Here is a 17,154-nt window from a genome sequence, read left to right on the forward strand (position 1 = left end):
ACCTCTCAGTGGACCAGGTTGCTCAGGGGCCCATCTAGCCTGGCCTTGAATGCCTCTGGGGATGGAGCATTCACAGTTTCTCTGGGCAACCTGTTCACAGATCACCCTCTCTATACATAGTAAATAATCTTTTCCCCATATACCTAATCTAAATCTCCTCTCCTTTAGTTTAAAAGCAGTACCCCTTGTTCCATGTAGTGAAGCCACCACAAAGTTTCCCTGGAGCCTACTCTTTTCTCGGCTGAAAAACTCCAACTCAGCCTGTCAATAAGACAAGTGGTCCAGCTCTTTGACCGTCTTCATAGCCCTCTTCTGGACACACATATGAGTTATATCAGTTGAAAGAAAAAAGAAAAACATTAGCTTAGTATGGGAAAGCTAATATTACTTTAAAATTGGAAAGGCACTTGATTTCCAGATGCATTTATCAGAATCTTATACAGAACTAATGATTAGCTGACAGAAAACAACTACTCTAGTTAACGCACCAGCAAGATTACAATGCAGTTCATGAACAGATGGGTAAAACAGTCCAGTTAATAGTTGTCCATCTTCAATGTGAACTTACTTCCTTCCAACAACTCTGTCTTAGAAAGACTGCTCTTAAACTCCAGAAGAAACAAAAAACAACAAAAATGAGGAACTATGTTGTTTATATTAAAATCTGCTCAACATTCCAATAACCTGCATCATTAATACTCTTGATTATATACATTATCATTTTGTAGCTTGTCTGCTTTGTCTCCATGTTTAGAGTAAGTTCTCCACAGTCACAATAAGTGAGTTGAATTGATTTACTATAGCTTACTGAATAGATTTCAGTTGAAATGAGAGCTCCAAGATTGGACACAACAAATACATTCTTAATTCGGAGTTCTATCACAATCAGCTGTCTGAATTTATATTTGTAAAACAGTAATATTTATTGTTTTAAGAAGTAGAGTATAACTGTGTTTCAATTTATTTAATGTCCGGTTAATGAAAGCATCTTCATGAATTCACTCACTTTTGAACCAAGCATTAAAAATAAGCTACAAACTACTGAGGTTAGTAAGACTTAGATACTGAGTGAAAGCAATGTTGACATGCTTACATTTAACTCCTCACCTTCTTTCTTTTACTTTTCTAAAATGTGTCATATTTAATATATTAGAATTCTTCCATAAAGGATACAAGGATTGTTGTCATCAATGCTGCAATTGTCTAGAATCAGGGGGATGCCATCCAACTCGTAAACCTAAAATAAACACAAAAGCTTAAGTCAACAGATTGCTCAACAGTACTAATGATATTTCACACAAAAAATAAAGCAAAAATGTGAAAGTGATGTTTGCTTGATTAAAGATATTAAATGTAAAAACTAAATTGAAGAGTAAAAAAAGCTTTCATTAGCAGTAAGTATAAAACAATAGTAATGAAAACAGACGTTAACTTAATAGTCCTCTTTCATCTACCACATATTTGACTGAGGTTATTTTTCCATCCAAGTTCTGTCATATGCCTATTATGCTGAGCCAGAGAATCTACACTTACTGACAGACAATGTTTGCTTTCTGGAAGAAAAATGAAAAGCTACCGGGTGGAAAAAAAGTAGGAAAAAAATGTAAAATACAAATGCACACACAACTGCTAGCTAGAGTGGAACTGCCTGTCTGGCTCATCTTCTATAACCAGCCTTCAAATGTGCTACCTGCACATACCTAAGCACAAATTCTTTGTATCAAATGAGAGCCACCAACTATAATTCCTTTGACAAGGTCTTCACTGTACTAAAACAAACAAGCAAAGATGAGATCTATTATCTTTCATTTTATGTATATACAAATGTGAATTCACAAACACCATCAAACATTCATGTTTGTGGATGTGTAATAGTACAGACTTCTTATGGATTCATATACCAATACGTACGATCTCATCAACAGCTTAGGGCAAACTGATCTTAACTATATATGTGCAGCATAGTTATTTTAAGAAAAATATACTCCATAAGAAATTTATCTATTATTTTAAGATATACTGCAGTACCATACATCATCATGCATATTTGTAGGCTTAGGAAAGGTTACCAATTTAAATGGAAACCTATTCTAAATTACCTGCGAAATTTCAACCTTCAAGTATCTTCTTAGAACATATGAGCATTTATTTTGAAAATAGAAAACTAGTGATATTTTAATAAGACTTAATCATGTGATGTATATTTTTACTATTTTTAATATTCTTTAAAGTTCTTTAAGCTGTCTGGACATGGTCCTCGGCAACCTGTTATAGGCAAACTTGAACAGTGCGTCCCTCCAGCAGCCCCTTCCAACCTCACACATACAATGATTACAATGCAATTACAATGATTTGATGGAAATCATACTTGCTTAAGTCTTACATTTTTAAAAATTCCTTAGAATTTAATTTCAAACCAGGAACTACTGAGCAAAGGAATTTAGGTACAATGCCACTTTAGAATATGGATTGATCATGGGATTCTTTCTTTCACCTTTTTTTGCACAAGATCAAAAGCATTTTTATCTATCTTATAAAACAGCACATCAAAGTTTACACTACAGGATGGATCAGCTTTCTCAAATGTTGAGAGAAATTGGGTAGGGGGAAATTTACATTTGAAATCCAAAACAGATGAGAAAAACTAAGTTAGAGACAAATCTGCACACGTCTCTTACAAGTTGTTCTTTAGATAATCTAATGCTGCAACATGGGAAAGTAACAGTAGCAGAGATAGATATACAGGCAGACAAGGTTTACATGCAAAAAAATCAAAGGCCATTGCTTGGTCTAGACCTAACTGGCACATTTGTATTAACATGTATAACTATACTTCCATGAAATACAGTTAATAAAAGTAGTCTTTAAATATTCATTCTTTCCACAATATTTTTGTGTGCTTTCCAAAGGTCATGTATCATGTATGATGTCATACTTCAAAACTTGAACAAATGTGACCTTTCAATTACACAGAAGTTGTGCATTCTTGGAAAATGTTAGTTTGATTTTTACACTGCAGCCAAACTCAGATATGCCTACAACATCACCTCGTATTTTCCACCAGTGAATGGTTGAACAGTACGAATTAATCTAGATTAAGTGCTGTCAACTGAAATAAAGCATGCAATCTGTTTCAGTTTGATTCAAATGAGATATTCAGTTAACAAAGTAAGCATTCTGGGAAAATACAATTACAATTTTAATTAAAATCCATGCTTCAAAAAGTTGTGGGGATTTAATGAGATTCCTTCAAAGCAAGGCGAAACAGAAGCATCAGACGACAGCCTTAGCAGTAGCTAATGTAAAAACAACTTGCTAATGACCAGTATCACACATGCACTGAGAGTCTTTTGAATTGCATTCAATTAAAATGAACAGGCCCAGCATTTTTTTCTTTTTTTCTTTTCTAAATACCAGCACTCCAGCTTTAGTTTGTCATCTATCTCTTATTACATAGTGAAACAAGGAAAATAAACTTTGCCATGTACCAAAGACAAACCTGTCAAAGAGCCTCATGACGTCAACTCCAAGAGCCCCAAATCCTGAGCAACCACTGCTAGAGAAGTTTCAGTCCATATCAGTTGATCATGAGCCACAAGCCAATCCACCAAAGCTGCATTTTATGGTAACCCAGAATTAATGCAACTGCAGTGGGCTGCAAAGTAAGCCAGTTTAGCTCTCCAAATAGCAGAGCCACTTTTGCAACTAGAATGACAAAGATCCTCAAAGGAAAGGATCATTGGGCCCATCAGGGTACCCCATGTGCATGCTGAATCTCTCTCATCAGCCTGAAGAAAGGGTTGTTACTATAATCTTCCATGCTAGCAGATTTTGTAAATATTAGGAAAACAAAATCATAGGCCTCAACCCTTTTAAATAGATTTATTGGAACTTTACTGCCCAATATGAAGAATTCAGTGATTTTTTTCTACATAATTATTGGCCTTAGAGTTCTTCCATTGAAAAGTAATATGTCATATCTCATTTTAGACCAGGTGCAAAAATATCCTGGAAAGAAAATATGTAGTAGTGTGAATCTGGCTGCAACCCATCCACATTTTTGAAGAAAATACTGGCAGAAACTAAGAAACAGGACAGTCCTGGAATGTCTTGTTAATGTTACAGTACAAAAGTTCATTAAATCTATTCTCCATTTACATTACTGGCAACAGAGTTGGCCAATACTATGGAACTGCACTTCACCATGAAAAAGTTATCTTACTATGAAGAATTATGTTTTTTTTAATATATATAATTATAGGCCATTTATATATATCTGATTAATTCTGAACAGCATTTAAATATTAAAGGATGCTTCAGTCTCTGTGTAGGCTGAAATCTTTAATTATGTAGATTTGAAAAGTTACTCCAAGCAAATTTAAACACATACAGCTCTGTGATGGCTGTCACAGAGTAGTATGTAGTGCTTTGGTCAAGCCAGTACTGCAAATTTAGACCTAGTATTATTTTGTCATTTTCTGAAGTTGTTTTCTAAAAAGAAGAAAAATGTAACACTCAGCATGCAAAGGCAGATGTCCTTTTCTGCGAGTTAAGAGAGCAATCTTTGGGCAATGAAGTTTAGCTCCAGATTATTAAATTTCAATTAATGTTATGGAACTTAAAAGAAAAAAGGAATTATGAGGTAACTCAATCAGCAAACTTCACATGACTTGGTTCCTTCACTTTACTTTTTGCAATACTCCTAATTCTGCCACACAGTTAAGTGTAAACAAGCAAATAGCAGAACATGATTCAGAGGTACAGGTTTGCTGATCGGTTGCCAAATGCCAGTCTTAGCTTGCAGTTCTTCAGGAATTGAACTGCCACCACCTGATTTTCCACTCTGAGATTCTCATTTATCTATTCACTCATTCTCATGATGCATAGCAGTAGGAATACAACAATATTTCTGGTACCCATATTTCTTTGTCGAATTTAATCTGGCTGTTGAACAAAAAAGGGAAAGGAAGAGAAAAAGGAAAGAATAACACAGCTGGGATGGCATGACCATGAAAAGCTAAGTATTGATTGTGTTTTTCCTTTTTTCTTAGTATCCAATATTACAACAATTATCATCTTTCAACATACATCTCAAGCTCAATCAAGGTACCAATATCAATCTTACATTACACAACAGGTGAATGTAATTAAATTTTGCACTTCTCTTTTAAGGAAACCACACTTATTCCCCTAGTGTGCATCATAATGCATGGTCTGGTAACCTTTACAGAAGGAAATGTGAACCTTCTTATTTCAGATAGCAAAGCATTCATTTAGATAATTTCTGTCCTGATCAATAATTCTGTGAAGTTTCAGAAGAATTAGAGAATTAGGCAATCAAGGTTGAATCATCAGGCAAAATACTGTTGCTACTAGTTTGTGGTTTGCTTGAATGATCATTACTGTCAGAGTTCTTCAAGGGCCTGCCGTAAGTTCTATCCTACTTAGGATCTCTATCAGCTACCTGGAGAAGGAGAGGGAATGCATCCACAATGAATTTGGGACAACTCTATATTGCTGATGCTCTTAAAAGCAGGCTGTCATCCAAGACAGATCTAGACAGGCTATTTCCAAAAGAAGCCTTAAAAACTCAGTGATGACAAATGCAAAGATCTATGCCTGGAATAGACTAATTCCTGGCAAAGATGCAGGCTGTGCCTGTTTGCATACACAGCAGTGTTGCTGAAAAGAACCTGAGGATCCTGCTGAACAGTAGGCTGAAAGTAATCCAGCATGCTCTGGCAGAGACGAAGCCTAACAGCACTACAAACTATATCAAAAGGAGCACAGCCAGAAGACTGAGGAAAGCAATTATTCTTCTAGGTACTGATTAAACAATAAGCAGCTTAAACGGCTGAAGCTACACCATGTGAAGAGTATTTGAAAGAATGGCTTTTTCAGCCTGGAGAGTAGAAGGCTTAAAAATACTGACAGCAAGCTGCCCATGTCCACAAGGGCATTATTGACCAACTCTCCTGATTCATGTTCATAGTGGATTAAACAAAGAAAAACAGTCATAAGAATGAAACAAAAATTTCTAACTGTATATAAAGAAAATCTTTATTATGAAGATATGGAGCAGTTTGCCAAAAGGCACAGTGGACTTTCCATCTTGGGAGTCTTCAAGACTTGTCTGGATAAAGACCTGAGCAACCTGGTCTGAATCACAGAACTACAGAATTGGTCAGGTTGGAAAAGACCTCAAAGATCATCAAGTCCAACCGCAATCTAACCCTGCTATCCTAACTCTAACAACCCTCTGCTACATCATGTCCCTGAGCACCACATCCAAACGGGTTTTAAACACATCGAGGGATGGTGACTCAACCATCTCCCTGGGGAGCCTATTCCACTGCTTAACAACCCTTTCTGTAAAGTTTTTCCTGATATCCAACCTAAACTTACCCTTGCACAACTTGAAGCCATTTCCCCTCATCCTGTCACCTGTCACCAGTGAGAAGAGACCAACCCCGCTCTCACTGTAAGTGCAGACATTGGAAGAGAGCAATAATGTCTCCCCTCAGCTTCCTCTTCCCCAGACTGAACAGCCCCAGTTCCTTCAGTCACTCATTGTAGGCCATATTCTCCAAGCCCTTCACCAGCCTTGTTGCCCTTCTTTGGACCTGCTCCAGAACCTCAATGTCCTTTCTGTACTGCGGTGCCCAAAACTGAACACAGTACTCGAGGTGAGGCCTCAGTGCTGAGTACAGGGGCAGGATTACTTCCCTAGTCCTGCTCAGCTGTTGTCTTTTAAATGCATATAATAAATCCATATATAAATTATCCGTGATTAGTAAAATTTCTCAAATACCTAAAATAAGATAACCAAGTACTCTCTAGAGTAACAGATAAGAATTCTTAATAAACCAATATATTGAAAAATATCTGCGCTGGCTGGAAAGAAAAGTGAGATCTAAAGCCATGATAAAAAAGCATGAGCACAATAGCAACATCATTGATCCAATGCAAAATTTTGCTAGGGAACACAATGACCTTTAAAGAGCTTCAAGAAAAAAGTCTAGTCTACTGTCTACATCTACTAGGACAAGAAATAGTGGGCCTAAAGTAGAGAACATTCATATTACAAACACAGAAAATATCTATAGTGGCAATGATGAGTCAAACACTGCAATATGCTGGAACATGAGACTCAAAGAATGCTGAAGCAGTGTCCAATACTGCAGGTTTTCACAAATGAGCTGCCAAATCTTAACCATGAATACTCTAACCAGTCCTGCTCTGGAAATGCAAATTGGGGTGATCCATTGAGGCCCTTCTTTCGGCAAGTATGCAGGACTTCTCCAGTCAGAAAATCATACTGGATTAGGACACGCCAAAGAAAAGCAACCCCATGAAATGAACACTGAAGATTTGCAAGCAATCTTCAGTCAACATTAAAGATATGGTTAAAAACTTATTCCTTCTGAATGTACCTCATGAAAACTACATAATGACTATGTAATGAGAAATATATACTCGAGGTCCTGCAACCAGACAGGCTGACAAACAGGTGCAGGTTTTCTCCTAAGACCTGCTCAAGAACATAGGTAATAACTAATAGGAATTGAAAATCTGGACAGAATCCAGCATTCAGATTTGAGCAACAGAGCAGCTTAATAGGAAAAGAAATCAATCTACTTACCAGGTTTCTTCACACTTATGATAGTGCAGAAAATAAATTTTTACCTTATTTATTAGGGTTTTTTTTTATTGTTTTTATTTTTCTAAACAGTGGAAGTGATAGGAGATAATGGGATGTTCTAACTCAAAGGAGAAAAGAACACTAATCCTCTAATCCTAGTACTAGTGAATTCCTGGGTCTACTGCAGACTACAGGCACTTTGGCTTAGAATAGAGGCAGCTGTGGCTTGTGGCAATCAAGTCTATTATTGGAGTTCACCACATCCTGCAGATCTACTGAAATATTTGTGGACAGAGGCTCCTTTCTCCAGCAGACTTGCCTGGCTGGTCTGAGAGCAACTTGTACTGGTGTGAATTACTTTGATAGCTAAGAAATATCTTTAAGTCCATTTCAGTGAAGGTAGTGACCCCAGAATACTCTTCCCCTTACCTTCCTGTAGATATATACTTAGGTAAGCTTGCATGACAAAACTGGCCAACTGTTCTTACATCTGAAATTCAGAAATTGTGGCAATGATACTTACTGCTCCTGCTGCATTAACTTCTAGTATATTCTCCGACTTCAGTATTATTTCTTGGATAGACATGAGGTTGTTTTCAGCTCCCCCCAGAGAGATGACCCTTGCATCTCTCTGGGAAAAAAAAATAATTAGAATATAAAAGTGGAATTTCTTTATGATATTCTAAAACTCTCTGAAGAGAACTGGTTGAGAAGATGGATTTTGACCTTACTGAGGCAGAAGGGAAGACAGCAAGAAGGTACTTTGCACTTCATCAAGACTGAGCGAAAACGAGCAGTAGCTGAAGTGTCCAGCCGCTAGAATAGGATAACAAGCCATCTCAGTTGCTGAATAATTTTTTCCACTAGTCTTTCCAAAGCAAAACACAGTAGTTTCCAGCCATTGAGATGATAATATAAACACTTGAGAATTCCGAATAGGTTCCCGCAAGACAGTAACACAATTGGTTCATTTATTTTTAAACAATTCAGCTTTCATCATTCGCTTACGGTTCCTGAAACAGAAACCACTTCTCATGAACAAATAGATGCTGCCACAAGGAGCAGTCTCCTAGCTTTTTTAAGGGCTAGATCTGCTACTTAATATGGATAAATTAAGTTCCAACACAGATGGATTCCACTTGAAATACCAAGTATTTTCTAGAATGGTCTTTGCCTATTCCTGTAGTAGGAGTAAGAAAAAAATCCACACATAATAACGTTAAACATCACAGAATCACAGAATGGCCAGGGTTGGAAGGGACCTCAAGGATCATGAATCTCCAATCCCCCTGCAATATACAGGGCCACCAACCTCCCCATCCTGTGATTTATTTGGACAGTTGAATTTATACAAATTTGCATCAACAACATAGTGTATGTTTTCTATTTTTAGTCACTTGCTATCTTATTCTCAGTCCACTAAAGACAGTCATCAAATGGTCTTCGTTTGTTGGCTTTCAAAACACTGTCATAAAAGTGGTTCTCATACTCTTCTTTATCACTGGAATAAAAATTATAAAGTTAAAGGAAATTAAATGCAAAAATCAACTATGTGACTTGAACTGGGCTGAGGACACTTTTTATAAGAGACCACTGAAATTTCAAAATTGAATTTTGTTCCAAATAAGAGCAATAAGTGAAGATTTCCAGCTACTCTGGAGTTATGAAAAAATACTGAGATAAAAGTTGGGAAAGTCAGATGATTCATTTCAGCTACTATAATTCTTACTGCAATGGGAAGTTCCAAGTCATTCAGGCATGCCCATAAAACTTCCTCAGAAACCTATGAATTCAGCAAGGAAAATAAATATCAATCTGATATGGTATACTCCAACGATGAGTACTGTTGTGTTCAGCTTTACTTAGCACTCTTCTTTTACTTCAGATTGAATCAAAGGTTTGAAAAAATTCAATGCCATGCATACAAATTAATCTGTGGCAAAGATACCAACACAATACTCAAATAACAAAACTAATGTGAGAAATGCTGTAGGATTACTTCAAGACATAATAATCTGTGCTTGTGATTGATGCATTTCATGGTAAATTTCTGCAGCTAAATACAAGAGCATGTCATACTCAATTGCACTGCTTGGAGAGCACTGACTTAGGGCAAAAAGTAAAGTAGCACAACCACCCAAGTGGTGGCAGTTTCACATAATGACACACCCCAGAGTATCCTATTGCAATTCTGAAGTGACTTTAGTAGCAATAAAATGTTTTAAGGAACTGTAAAGAATAAGTTATTGAGTATATTTATATCATCTCAAACCTTGCAGCCAAGGAGGGTTAAAGTAAAAAGCAGAAAGCTAGTAGGCTTGAAAATTGGAAACAGCACACAGACATTATTAATGGCATTCACTATTCTCTGTTTCCATGTTCCCTTGTATGCAGGGCTTCCGAGATTTTAGTGATGGGTCAAAGAACAAACCATTAATTTTCTACTGTGTGTGTAAAGGATGCGCACTCTATTACACATTAAGTATGAAGCTATCTTTTATGATACCTTTTTTTTTTAGCATAGTAAAATGAAGCAAGTGTTTCAGGAAAGGACTATGAAATATCTTTTTAGAACTCTAGGGAACTGTAAGTAGCAGACTGCAGAACTGAACTGACTATTAAAGCCAGAAGACAGTTTAATCGTGTTTGGTGTTTGTGTTCTAAATGAGACCAGTCAGGGAAGTCTTTAGAAGTCTGCAGACTGCCACACAACTCCATTTTTTTTTTTAACAGTGCAGGACAGAATACTTCTAAGTGAACAATGCTAATCCTATTCTTCATTTTATATGAAATGTTACGTTTTCCAATAAACATATAAACAGCTGAATTATGGTCTTTCAGAAAGAAAAAAGAAACGTCTTGCAATTACAATAATTGCTTTGTTTAAGGACTTGAAGATGTAGCCTCACACTCACTGCAAGGCAGTAATAGCATATTGAAGATAGTTACCAATTAGGTTAATGCATGAAGTCTAAACTTGGGATGAAGGAAAATTTAAGAATCTTTTGTATCTTCTTCCCTATGATCAACTTTTTGTCTTATGATATCTTCAAGTCACAGCATATTCTTCATCCAAAACAGAACAGGTGGTGTGTGATTTCAAACAAAGCAAGCCAAGTATATTTTCTTCCATTTTTCAAAAATAAGTATGGGCTTCCTTTTTTTTTTTTTTTCTTTTAATCTTATAAACCATTACAAAATATCAACTCTAGCCTTAGCACTTTCCTCTAAGGACCTTTCATTTCTTCCTGCAAGTAATTTTATAATCAAATACTGTTAAATAATAATAATTATTATTATTTTTATTCAGTGCTTAGTACACAAATCCCAACAACTTTCACTGGAGTATTCAGGAAAAGACTGAAATATTTGATTAACTGCATGATGAGAACTAGGTTATTGTTTAAGGATGATTCAACATGCTGCTCTCCCTTCAATCCTCTTTCACAAGCAGCTGTTGGTTTCTTCCCCCAAATGACCTAGAAAAGAGGCAACTGAAATGCATCATATTTGCTTCACACGTAACAATCGCAGACTGATAAGTGTTGGGAGTTCACATACCTATTTTTAATGCCTTTTTCTGCTACTATGCTTTTGTAGAAAGTACCTACTGAAAAGTAAAACAAACTGCTTGTAAGCAAGTCAAAAATAAGAAGTATTATATTATCATAAACTAAGTAACTATAAATGGAGTGACCTCTTTAGTGCAGTGTCCCACTGTTTATGAAGCAGACAATTTATTTTTCTTCACTGAAAGAATGCCATGAACTATTTCAGCAACATTTTTACTGGGACAACTACAGTCATATGTTTTATGGATAAAAAACTCTTGTGTTCAAAAACATTGCTGAAGAAAACAGTCTCCTGGAAGCAGAATATTCCACAGAATCTAAATGATTTCTCACACACTGAAATCAAACATTAAAAGAAAACAGAAAATTTGCACTGAAATATTTAAGAGATTTCACGGTTTTAATGCAAGGGAAGCTGAGGCACTAAAGAAATACTACACAAAAAGAGTTCAACCACGCTGAGAGGCTTTAGTCAAGTTAACAATCACTAACACGATGTGTACATTCTTCCCATGGTATGGCGTGCTGTGAAAAAAAAGTAACTTTGAACAAATATTTTGTAAATTTGATTTTTAGCATTTATTTTCCATCAGTTGTGTATTATATAAGATAGCTATTTTAATTAAAAAAAAGGGAAATATTCATAAAAGTGTCTTGATTTACCAACCAATTATGGAATGGCTAGCAGCCAATGAGAAACAGAAAATATCAATGTACATGAAGATGACAAGCAAGACTTTTCCATCATTTAAAGAGAAAAACATTAACCTCTGTTTTGTAAAACAGAAATAATTTAATTGGAGTGTTATTCTTTACTAGCTTGACTAAATAAATGGGATAAACCCCTGTTTGTGCTTACTATTCAGGCTTTTATTGTTCCTCATATTTTTGAGCAAGAGAGTTATGCGTTGGTTTGAGGTCTTTTCTTTGCAGCTTTTTTACAAACAGATCCTTGACTCCAGGACTTTTCCCATAATGAAAATTATAAATACATTTTTCACTGAAAAACAAATCTAAATGTTGATCCTTTAGTAACTGTTCACAGTTTGTGATACGTGCAACCGCTTTTGCTAAAGTAACAATATTTTAAACTGCAAGTTTTTCCATTGACAGTCACTACACTGTGTGATACTGGCTGCAGTATGTTTTCATAACGTTTCCCTTGTAGTTTTGGAAAGTCCCAAGTTATGAATGGCCAACCACAAAAGGATTCAGAAACTAAATTGCACTCTGTATAATAGCACTTGGCTCCTTCCAGTAGTTCTGTTACCTGAAACAGTTCTGTAAGTAATATAGCAAAGCAGAGTAAAATCCTTACACGTCCCAATACACCCTGCAACAGTTGAGGAAATCCGTTATCAAATCACACAGTCCACCTGCTTTACAACCCGGTTCCACTGCATACTAAATAGCCACTGCAAACTCCAAATAGTTAACTCTCAGAGCATCCTCTTACAAACAGATAAATGTAATACTTAATGAACCTCCTGTAGATTGAGACTATTCTGTGTTCTGAGAACCATTTTAAAGAAAAACAAGCTACTGAAAAGGTTAGAAATTACAAAATGCCACCATTAATAATACAGGAGCAATGTACAGCAGCTTCAAAACTTTGCCTTGTAATTCAAGAGAATTACAATTGAACAAGCAAGGAATTACAAAATGTTAACTAAGAAATAACTTCTTGAAGAACGTGTCTTTATTTTTGATTGCCTAGGCCAAGGGGACCCAAGGTCTACTTTCACTTATGTGAACAAAGTAAGTTCAAGAATCTTTACAGGAGATGCAAGACAGAGTGGAAGCAAGGGAAAGACTCACAAAGCTCATCCTAAGTAACAATATACTAGTACAGTCTGAAGGCTGCAACAAACTTGGCTTCTACAGCTCATTTCAGCAGAGCTTCTAATTATATTAGAGGACAGCAGCTTCAGCACTGGCTTGTGGTTGCCCTTTCAGTCATTGTAATGTTAAGATGTCTCCTGGCAGCTGTTGACTCAAGACAACTAGCATTCCTTGACATCATTTGGGACTGATTGGGTATACAGCATTGGTCTTGGGCTCCTCTGAAGAAGATGCATAGGAAAAGTAATTCTGTGATTTGATTTTGGTGTGGGAAGATGAAAGTGAAGATGCCTCAAACGGAGATAAACCATGTGAACGAGAGCCATGCAGCATTCTGCTACTTGCCCTCAACATTTTTTATTTACTGTAGCCAACTAGGACCAGCCCAGTCCTCACATGATGTTGACTGTATCTCTTTGCTCTGCCTTCCACAAGGCAGGATTGTCAGCAATTATTCTCTAAATTTACCTGAAAATCTGAGAAAATGCATCTTCCTTTAACGAATCAGCAAGCATAACCTTTGCAAAGGATCAGACTCTTATTAAGACAAATTTATCCACTTTGTTGAGATTAAAATCAACTTTACATTCAAAAAATACAAGAACCCTGACATTGTGATTTATGTGTCTATAAAAATCATATATTTAGTATGTATGATATACAATAACTCAAGTATGCATGCTCTAGCACTAAATTTCATGCTGAAAGCTAGCTAATGCCTCAGGCTTTTGAACGAGATGATACATGAAGCTGAACATAAGTAGACTGCATATTAGTTTCTTAATTTATCTCTAAATTTTATCTATCAAAGGCTTTTATTTTTTATATTTTTTTTAGTATTTCTGTCTATAAATATCTTACAGTCTAGTAATAACAAGTGCAGATAGCATGAAAGTAAAATTCCCAGCTTCTGGATGAGTTCAACCATGTTGAACAGAATTCTAATTTTCTACACATAAATTTGCAAAGGAATTATTTTAACAAGTCTGTAATAAATGCATCTTTCAAATAGTAAATTTACATTAAAACATTATTATGTAAGAGGATATATATACATAGCCTCAGCCATAAAACCAAATGTTTAAAACGATTTCAGTATTCTCTATAATTTCAATTATTTTCTTATTTCCTTTCTTCTCGTGCAACAGATCATTAATTTGATTACAGGTTTGTGTCTATGAAATCAAGACCGCAGATTCTATCTGAAATCTAGAAAGAAGTTCTTCTTTCAAGGGACATTAATGCACATTAAATGTATATACACAAAACATATACATAATCATTAAAACTTCCTGAAATGGAAACTACATACACTCAGAAACTCTTCCTAACAAAGTCCATAAAAAAAGCTCTCATGAATGAAGAGTCCATCTCAATACCGGATTTTTTTTTTTTAAAGCACCAACACAAATAAGAAAAAAATATTTTTAAGATCTAAAAATCACTATTCATTTTTCTTACAAGCAAAGAAAACTTCTGTACGTCTGCATTAATAAAAATGTTTTCTTTGAAGTTGATTTTCAAAGGAATAGTTTGACACTTTTATAGAAAAGCCTGCAGGAGTAGGTTGACAGTAATAGTGGGTCAGAAGGTGAGAAGAGAAAAAGCATTGAATCAGATCCTCCATCAGCACACAAAACACATCCAGGTTTCTTTTTAAAATTATGGTGCTGTGATTTGGCCTCACATGCTTCAACAGGATTTTCAGCAAACAATTTTCTGGACTGGCAACAGAAGGTATACTGATTGAAGTCAAGCAGGGAAAGCTGCTTTTCTAAGATAGCAATGCTAGGCTGAAGACATTACAGTTCTACCAAATTGATGACATGCTGCCACAAGAGTCCTTTTGTACACATCTTATGCAGATGCACAAAAACACATTTATAAACATATTCTGTAACACACGTCTTCATATAAAGGCAGGGCATTTGACAAAAAGATGCTGACAGATCTTCTCAAAGAGAGATTATACCTGCAAATGCCAAGAAAACATTCATTTGTGTCACAATGAAGCACTTTTAAGAACCACCTGTGATATACACAAGGGCTTCCTGTAACCCACTCATTACACAGGTGGTGTAATGCTAGTTTATTTTAGTTTTCCAGAGACAACTGCCACACAGTGCACATTCCAGGTAAGTATTACATGAGGCCATTCTATAAACAAAGACATTTAAAATTTTTAGTGGATGTAGTACTTCACTAGGCCCTTAATGGTTGGAATAAGAGCAGAGTACTAACATAAAATCCATACAGGACCAGTACTAGAAAGTTATCCTCTATATTGCAATGCATACTTTGAAGGACACTCTCCCAGGCACTTTTCTAAAGGTGGCAGCTCAACATTACCTGAGTTGTGATCTCATTTCCACAGCAAAACTTATACTTTTAAAGCACATCTGTGAGAGAATCCTTCTTAAGCTTTGCTGATGACTTTTACAGTACCTGAGCTAGACAAAAGAGCAATTAAAAGGTTCAACACTCTGAATGTTCTTGCTCTTATCTAGTAAAGCATTAAAACATATCGATACCTACAATACCAAAATAGTCCCATCCAAACATCTTATGTAGTGAAACTGTGCTTATTTTTACAGTTAAGCATGCAAGATTTCACCCCTTCAGTGATCAGATCCAAAAGGATCTTCCTTTTTGCTCAAGTCTAAACTAACAAACTTGTACATTTTAGGCATATTACATTTAACATTAGGAAAAAAATGATTACCATATTGCTTCCTTCCTTTAGAAATCTATGTAGCAGCAGCCCTAATTTTCTACTCCATCTCCCAACAGCCATACATAAATAAAAGTGGACTGGCTTTCATTGCAAGTTACTCCAGATCCTCTCATGCCATGTCAGGAGGAATATAATTACTTAAAATAGTTAAGTTAGACTGAACAGTTAGAACAGACAAGCACACACAATCTTTCTGACAAACTTAGGTGAGAAATATTTTATTTAACAAGTGGCTAAGTTGTCTTTTGTTTCTCTCCCAGTGAAGGAGAGAAAGGAAAACTGAATTCCAAACACAACAAATCTTGTTCATTCTGCAAAGAGAAGAATCTTCAATTTAGGAAGAGTAAGTCTTAGATAAAACAACTTAGCTCGAATGTATATAAAAAAATACAAGTTGCATTAAACAGCATCCTTTTATATGCTATTTTTGTTTAGACTTTTTAAACTGTTCTTCTTTTCCCTTTTCTCACAGAAAAAATTTCACTGAGCTCTGTACTGCAATTACATCAGTACAAGCATCTCTATCAACTCAAATAAAGAAAAGGCATGTCAAAAAATTTCCCTGACGAATTGTCTGTCTCAGAGTGAACGCATTTTGCTAAGAAGATGATGGTCACATGTACCACAGGCAACTTCATACTTATTTTTTTTTCCCCCTACACAAACAATACAACATTTCTGTAAAACGCTTTCTGAGATTAATACCCAGAGTTGGGTTCATCAGCATCGCCATTATGCAAAAACTTCTTGGCATAAGGATATGGATTGCTTTCTTTACTTCTGAGATCAGCTTTTCTTAATTACAAAAGACATCTCAACAGCATACTTGTGCAAATTCATCATTAAGAGATCTTTATCCTGTGCTGAATGGGCATCAGACTGACGAATATCAACTTTACACACTTTGTTACACAAAGTAACAAGCAGCAATAAACTATCAATAATGACAATCAGCTGAAGGCAGCAAAGGCCTTAATATCACAACACCAAACCCAAATTTTGTTCTCACTAAATTAACCTTAACCCTGAATTCAGAAATGTTATGATTTTTCCTTCAAGGTCCCTCTCAAAAGGCAGCATTATATAGTGATCTCAGCATGCTGATGTTCCAACAGCTGACTGCTCCCTCCGTGCAATACACACAGCTGATGTCTCATGTATAGTTTATTTCAAACAACTCTGCATCTTTCAAAGATGGTATTCATAGGATAGAATCTCCAGACAATGCAGATTTCCTTGTTTGATCTCAAATGTAGTAGTGAACCAAAATGAATCATAAATAAAGACTGTAACCAAAATCTGTCAAATCTTCTCTTCATTTCCCTATTTACTAACTCCAGAAAGGCAATATGATTAAGGTCAAC

General features: G+C 35.8%; 1 protein-coding gene across 2 annotated transcripts in view; it reads right to left on the minus strand.

Moving 5' to 3' along the window:
* ATXN10 (ataxin 10) overlaps positions 1-17,154 on the minus strand; it is a 92,328-nt gene that overhangs the window by 15,976 nt on the left and 59,198 nt on the right. For both annotated transcript variants that reach the window (XM_052690697.1, XM_052690699.1), the window contains exon 10: positions 1,174-1,237. In XM_052690697.1, coding sequence (XP_052546657.1) covers positions 1,174-1,237 — 64 coding nt within the window. The remainder of the gene's footprint in view (positions 1-1,173; positions 1,238-17,154) is intronic.

This window comes from Tympanuchus pallidicinctus, unplaced genomic scaffold (assembly GCF_026119805.1).
Source record: "Tympanuchus pallidicinctus isolate F22 unplaced genomic scaffold, pur_lepc_1.0 scaffold27, whole genome shotgun sequence".
In the NCBI taxonomy this organism is placed as follows: domain Eukaryota; kingdom Metazoa; phylum Chordata; class Aves; order Galliformes; family Phasianidae; genus Tympanuchus; species Tympanuchus pallidicinctus.